The sequence below is a fragment of the Octopus bimaculoides genome, chromosome 3 (genome assembly GCF_001194135.2).
Source record: "Octopus bimaculoides isolate UCB-OBI-ISO-001 chromosome 3, ASM119413v2, whole genome shotgun sequence".
NCBI classification, from domain to species: Eukaryota; Metazoa; Mollusca; class Cephalopoda; order Octopoda; family Octopodidae; genus Octopus; species Octopus bimaculoides.
Window position 1 is genome coordinate 122,466,289 of NC_068983.1, and position 7,144 is coordinate 122,473,432.

At 35.1% G+C, this 7,144-nt stretch overlaps 1 protein-coding gene across 2 annotated transcripts in view; it reads right to left on the reverse strand.

Annotated features, from left to right (window-relative positions):
- Positions 1-5,674: 5,674 nt before the first annotated feature.
- LOC106870245 (uncharacterized) overlaps positions 5,675-7,144 on the reverse strand; it is a 63,910-nt gene continuing 62,440 nt past the window's right edge. For both annotated transcript variants that reach the window (XM_052966518.1, XM_052966519.1), the window contains 2 exons: positions 6,880-6,963; positions 5,675-6,179 (listed from right to left, as the gene is read on the reverse strand). In XM_052966518.1, the coding sequence (XP_052822478.1) occupies positions 6,085-6,179; positions 6,880-6,963 (179 nt within the window). In that variant the 3' untranslated portion in view covers positions 5,675-6,084. The remainder of the gene's footprint in view (positions 6,180-6,879; positions 6,964-7,144) is intronic.

Here is a 7,144-nt window from a genome sequence, read left to right on the forward strand (position 1 = left end):
AATTCAAGATAGGATGCCCTGGGAGCTCCTCTATGCTGATGATCTTGCACTAATTGCTGAGTCACTATCAGAACTAGAGGAGAAGTTTCAGGTGTGGAAGCAAGGACTAGAATCGAAGGGCCTTAGAGTCAACCTAGCTAAAACCAAAGTCTTAATAAGTAGGAAGGTAGAGAAAACACAAACCCCTTCAGGTAGATGGCCCTGCTCGATCTGTAGAAAAGGCGAAGGTAGAAACTCTATAAGATGCACTCAGTGCAAGCTATGGACACATAAGAGGTGCAGCAATATCAAAGGAAGGTTAACTAGGAAGTTAGTTTTTGTATGTGGCAGATGTTCAGGAGCAATAAATACTGTAAATGTGCAGAAAACAACTTCTGTCACATTCCAGGGAGAAAAACTAGACGTAGTTAATAGCTTCCGCTGTCTAGGTGACCAAGTTAGTAGTGGGGGTGGGTGCACTGAAAGTGTAGCTGCTAGAATAAGAAAAGCCTGGGCAAAGTTCAGAGAGCTCTTACCTCTGCTGGTGACAAAGGGTCTCTCTCTCAGAGTATAAGGCAGACTGTATGACGCATGTGTACGAACAGCCATGCTACATGGCAGTGAAACATGGGCCGTGACTGCTGAGGATATGCGGAAGCTCGAAAGGAATGAAGCCAGTATGCGCCGATGGATGTGTAATGTCAGTGTGCATACTCGACAAAGTGTAAGTACCTTGAGAGAAAAGTTGAACCTAAGAAGCATCAGTTGTGGTGTGCAAGAGAAACGATTGCGCTGGTATGGTCACGTGGCGAGAATGGATGAGGATAGCTGTGTGAAAAAGTGCCACACCCTAGCGGTTGAGGTAACCTGTGGAAGAGGCAGGCCCAGGAAGAATTGGGATGAGGTGGTGAAGCACGACCTCCGAACATTAGGCCTCACCAAGGCAATGACTTCTGACCGAGACCTATGCAAATATGCTGTGCGTGAGAAGACGCGGCAAGCCAAGTGTGCGTGCGTGCGTGTATGCATGTATTTGTTTGTCTGCGTTTGTCTTCCCACCATCACTTGAAAACCGATCTTGGTGTGTTTATGTCCCTGTAACTTAGCAGTTCAGCACAAGTGACTGATAGAATAAGTAATAGGCTTATAAAGAATAAGGCCTAGGGTCAATTTCTTTGACTAAAGGCGGTGCTTCAGCATAGCTGTAATCAAATGACTGAAACAAATAAAAGAGTATGTTGTAATCAATGATTTACATGTTATGTTATTTCCTACAATAAATTCCCTACCTAATTTCATAAATTTTGTCCATGTATATGTATTTGAAACTATTAATATACATGCACACTTGATCTTACCAACAGGTTTGTATATATTTTCTAAAGATTTTCAAGGGTCAGCAGTTTTGTGTATACACATATGCAATGAATGCTCTACCTAATTTCACAAATTTTGTACATGTTTATGTACTTAAAACTACTAATATGCATGTATATTTACACATGGTTACATGATCTTACAAACAGGTCTGTATATATTTTCTAAAGATCTTAAAGTATCTGTTGATTCAACAGAAGTGATAAATATGTAGTCATCTTTAAAACGCCAAGAGTAAATGATGTTTTAAATGACACATTCTACCAGTATACGAAATTTGAAAGTGTTTAGTTACAAAAAATTATTTTTTCTATGTGCCAGCCAAAAGGAAAAGATCCTACACACACACACACATATATATATATATATATATATATATATATATATACACACACATATATACACACACACACATACATACATATACTTAACTACAATACATACATATAATTATATAGACATATTTTCACATCAAGTTGAATATGTACAGCATAACGTATATATGCAAACAATTAAACAAAAACTGTCCCGTGTATATAATATTAAAATGTAAAATAAGGAAATTGCACATTAATTTGATATAACATAATCAAATACGTGAGTAAACAATAAAAATAAACCTCGACGAAGCTTAATCTTAAATTTGCAAAACAGTTGAAGGCTTTCTTAAAAGTGAAATCAAAATATACACTAGCATTGCAATGCAAAATAACCATAACGTGTAAAGTCAAATTCAAATGCGACAAAATTTTCCGAAACTCTAAAATTTTACCCGTATGGTATTTTGTCGGTTGATATTTTAAAATGTCATCCACACAGTCCTTGCTGCACAGCTATCGAGAAAATGACGTTTTTTTCTCATCAGTAGTCAACATCACAACCGAATTATGTGAACAACTAGAGATACTGGTGGAGATGCCAAGTGAAAGGAGACATCGTGTGCTACACCACTTCGGATATGAAAGTGAAGATGAACCTCTTGCTGATGCTTTGCAAAATTTGAAAGTGCGTTTCCTTTTTCATTCAATCGACGTTGCTCTTGTCTCTCTTGGTGAACGTTTTGATATGTTGAGCAGGCACAACATCCTTGCATTCCTTTACAAAATTACTGAAACACTGGGAAAATCAGAAGCTATTGGAACACTGTGCAATTGTTTCTGCTGCACTGACAGTACATATCAATGATGACGTTGTCAAGGCAGATATTGAGAAAACTGAGCTAGAGGAAGAACTTTGTTCACTTTGGCATTTTCTATCACCTGAGTGCAAGTAAGTCCATGATGTGGTTGATTATATTCAGAAATCCAGCCTTATGGAGATTTTTCTGAATGTGTTAATGGCTTTGTGAATTATCCTTTCAATGCCTGTGAATGCTGCAAGTGGAGAGTGCAGTTTCCCCAAATTAAAGTTGATTAAATCATATCTGCAGTCCACTATGGTACAGGAAAGACTTTGTGGATTGTCTATGATATCCATCAAACACAAACTTAGCTCTCAGCTTGATTATTCTGAGCTGATTGATGATTTCACAAAGGGAAAAGTGCGCTGTGTTTGTCTTTGAAAGTTGCCTGGATTATAAAAGTGCTCTTTTATTCATATTTGGAAGTTTTACTTATTGAAATTTGTAATAGACCTGTAGCAGAACTATATCATCTCTGTAGAGAGATGTGCAGAGGCACACAATATTCGATGTGTTCTACTGTTGGCCAGCCCAATCACGTGATAGAACTCAGGAATATTGAGTTAGTCCTTTTTCCACCAAAATATACTACAGGCAAAGTCAGTCTGCAGTTTGTCTTCGTATAGAATGGACACTTTGTCGGATGTTTCGGTTATAAACAAGCCTTGCACAACCAAGTGTGGCAGAATGCAACAAAACATATACCTTTGCTTTTTGACCAACAAAAGTGGTTAATAACTATACTTAGAGTTTGCATTATCATGCGACACCTTCTCATAATATTTTGGCATTTATTAAATTATGAATATTTTTTCTAGATTTCACATCATGACCAGTTTGCTCTTATGTAAGTTAAATGCCATAATATTATTTGCACACATACACTTTCTTTCAGTTTATACAGCTTGCTGCAATGTTCTTGAATAAACTTCTTCTCATACAAGCTGAGACACCTATGCTCTACAGTTGCTATTTTGAAATGCTTGTCTTCTGATATTTGTGAGTCCATTGAATAAGTATTTAACCCTATTAAATGTTGGCCTACCTAAACATGAAATAATACGATAGTTCCAGCCCTAAGTAAATTTAACTCATTGTACTTTTAAAGATGTTCTTTAGGTTAAAGCTATGAATAAAAGGTGTGTAGATTATGAACTTTGATTGAAGAGATGAGGCCTCAAAACAAAAAGTTTCAGGGAACCTCTAAAAGTCATGCAACGGCCCTGAATAGAATCTGTGGTTAGTGTGTTAATAAGAAATGATGTGTAGTATTCAGAAGAAGTTCAAGTTCATAGAAGTTTGAGATGGAGATTTGTCAGGTAGTTTTTAGTTTTGGGCCTTTTTAAAAATATATCTAATGCACAAGTTTAAAATAAATACTTTAAAAAAAATTCCTAAACATTAACCAAATTTCTTATGAGGGAAATGGGTGATAATAAAAGCTTCATGATCAATAAATGCATTCAATAAGTGAAACATGCCTCTGTGATAAGTTTTACATATTTTAGGCTATTACATACCAAATTGTCATGCTACCAGGCATCATGTAAATCTTAAAATCAGCTAAAATTGAATGGCACTGAGGACAGAGACAAATGGTAAACTGTGTCTCAATTTACAGTAAATAGGCACCAGATTGTCAGGGAAATTGTCTGATCAAAATGGCATAAAATAATCTACTTAGAAGCACGAGGAAACACTAGTAATAGATTTAAACTCTTTTTCTCATGAACAGAAAATCTTTCTAAAAAAACATCTCAGTCTTACCTTTACAACTATATATAATACATTCATTACTAAATATCTTTTAATCTTTTCACCTTTGCAATGCGAACCTCATCTACCTTATTTTAGGCATTTAATGTTTAGTATTAAATATTGGAGGGGGAGCAATATTGCAGTATCAAATGTATTAAGTAAGGCTAATGATAAGGTTTATACTTTAAATATATTTAAATGTTTTCAAGGTGTATTGAAGTGTATCAAAGGAGCAAAACTAGGAAGGATATCTCTGCCAAGGTGGAAACAAGGAAGAACAAAAATGTTCATAGCTCAGTTGGATGACCTGTTCCAGAGGCAGTGCCAACAATATATCAATGATCAAAGATGAGGTAATGTCTATGCACCACCCTTAAATGATGCCAAGAAGTGTATTGAGATTGAGATAAAATTGACAAGGACTAACTGCCAATTGAAAGGAAGATCATAGTGTAATATCAACATGGCTTTTTTTTCCATATGGCCCTTCCATATGCATCAAATACTGTTAATAAAAGTAAAGAGAATGAAAAGAGGGCTAGCAAGTCCTTATGAGAATCATTTGGCCTCCCACTGGGCCTTACAGGATTTGGACTGCATATAGCTACTGCAAAACTGCTACTGTAAAACATTACAGGTGAAGGTGTTTAAAGTAACAAAAATTTCCACATTGGAGAGGAATGTGTAATTAAAACAGTAGCATTGAGAGGCCAAGGCAAACAGACAACATGGGGTGAGAAGACTAATGAAATTGAAGTTATCATAAAGCATACTGTGATTCCTCATGAGAAATATCTATGATATACTTCAATTTTTGGTCAACATTGGTTGGAACAATGCTAACTGTCATTAGCATGGAAGCTATGTACCATTGTAGCATGTTGTAGAAGATTGCAAGACATGTCTTACAGAGTATGTCTGCCAGCATAAGCAAGTCTTGAATATCCTTACAATGCAGTTATGTCAATTCAATAAGTATCAGCTTGAAGTTGCTCCCTGTTGTTTTTCACACTGATGGTAAGAAAAGACAATGCAATTGTGTAAACAAAGTAAAACTGAACTCCAGATCTGTGAATGGTGCTAATTATTGGAAGATGAAGGTGAATTTAAACTACTCCTTTCCTGAAACCCCATCTCAATAATGAGGTTACAACCTGACCTTATGACAGGGTTGGACTTAAAAAATACTCATAAGTGTTGTGTTCATAGTGACTTGCCAAGGGAATATGGAGTGGGCTTTCAATATTATGAAGGACGTAAGTAATTGTGTGCAGCTCAAGAATGTCAGTGTACAGGGCTTCGGTAGAGCTGGGATGACGTGGGTTTGTAGCTTGATTCACAATGTGCTATCTAGCAGAGAATGATTTTCAAACTAAAGAGGGAAGAAAAGAATGCTTTATTACAAATATAGTTAAGATATCTGAAATAAGAACAAACACTCAGCAAGTAGTAAAGCAAAATAGCTGATGTAAAGTTGGAGCAGTTACTTGCTACGTCCAATTTGCTGTTGTGGCTGCATAGATAATAAGAGAATAAAAAGTAACACAATGCAAGCAAAAAAGAACCTGGACATTCTGATAGCAATAATGCTGCTTAACTCCACTGGAAGGAGTAATACTTTTGGTATGTGCACAATCATTGTAATCTTCTGTTGACAGCTGACAGAAAGAGTGTCCTTGTGGTGTAGGATGAAAGTTTAAATGTATGTGAATGTGTAATATGAGTTTATTTTGTGAAATCATTAATAGTGTCAATTATGCCAGTTGAGCTTTAAGCCATCAACTCTAACATTACACGTCCTCATTGTTCATGTTTTCTAAAGTGTATTTCACTTTTGCCCACATCTTCTCTCCAACAAGCTTGGCATGTTTATGTCTCGTATTGTCTACAAAAAAAAACAAAAAAAGACAATAACAATAAAGAAAGTAGTTCATAAGAATTCTGTTCCTATCTTCATATCTTTGCTTATTATTCCTATTATAATTATTCAGCAGATTGTGCACAATGTATTAGATTAATCAGCCAACAGATAGCTATGAGCACATATCATTGCTAGAAGCACAGGGCAAAAAAAAAGAAAGAAAAAATATCAAGCGACACAGATACAAATATTTACTCTGAACCTCATAAATATTTAAAGCAGCGTTGTAAATAGATCATGTGTTGAGCATGGGTTTGATTCTCACCACATAATATTAGTTTAAAATAATAATATGCTGACATGTATTATTCAGTTAAGCTTAGATTATTTATGAAAATAATTAAGGTAATTGCAGATGGAGAACCCTCTCTAAAAGGTAAAGAATAAGTAAGCAAATTCAACTGAAAGGAACTTCTTGCAGTTGAAAAGCAAAAAAACCCCAAAAGAACAATGTAAGCATTTGTGATGATGTTAGGGCTACAATAAATAATCTCAAATGATATAGACATCACTTATTCTGACAGCTGAATCTCCTAAATGTTTACGGTTAAGACACCTAGGAGATATATATTTCATAACCACTGTGTACTTACTCACTATGTACTAATTTGTGACTACCATCACATTTAAGTTTTCAAAGACATATAAACATGTGAAAAATTACCAGTTTCAAAGTCAATCATATAATCTCTTTCTGGCTCAAAGAACTCTCCCATTTCATTTATGTTTATGGCATCTTCAGGAGAAACTGTAAATAAAAATTTCAATAAATTAATAATGCATTAAAGATTATAATAAACAAAAAAACTGTTACACGAGAAATTAATTGTAATTAATAAATATACGTTATTCTTTCCATAGAAATTCATATAAAGTATATACCACAATTTAAAACAGCTCTGAAGATGTATATATATATATATATATAT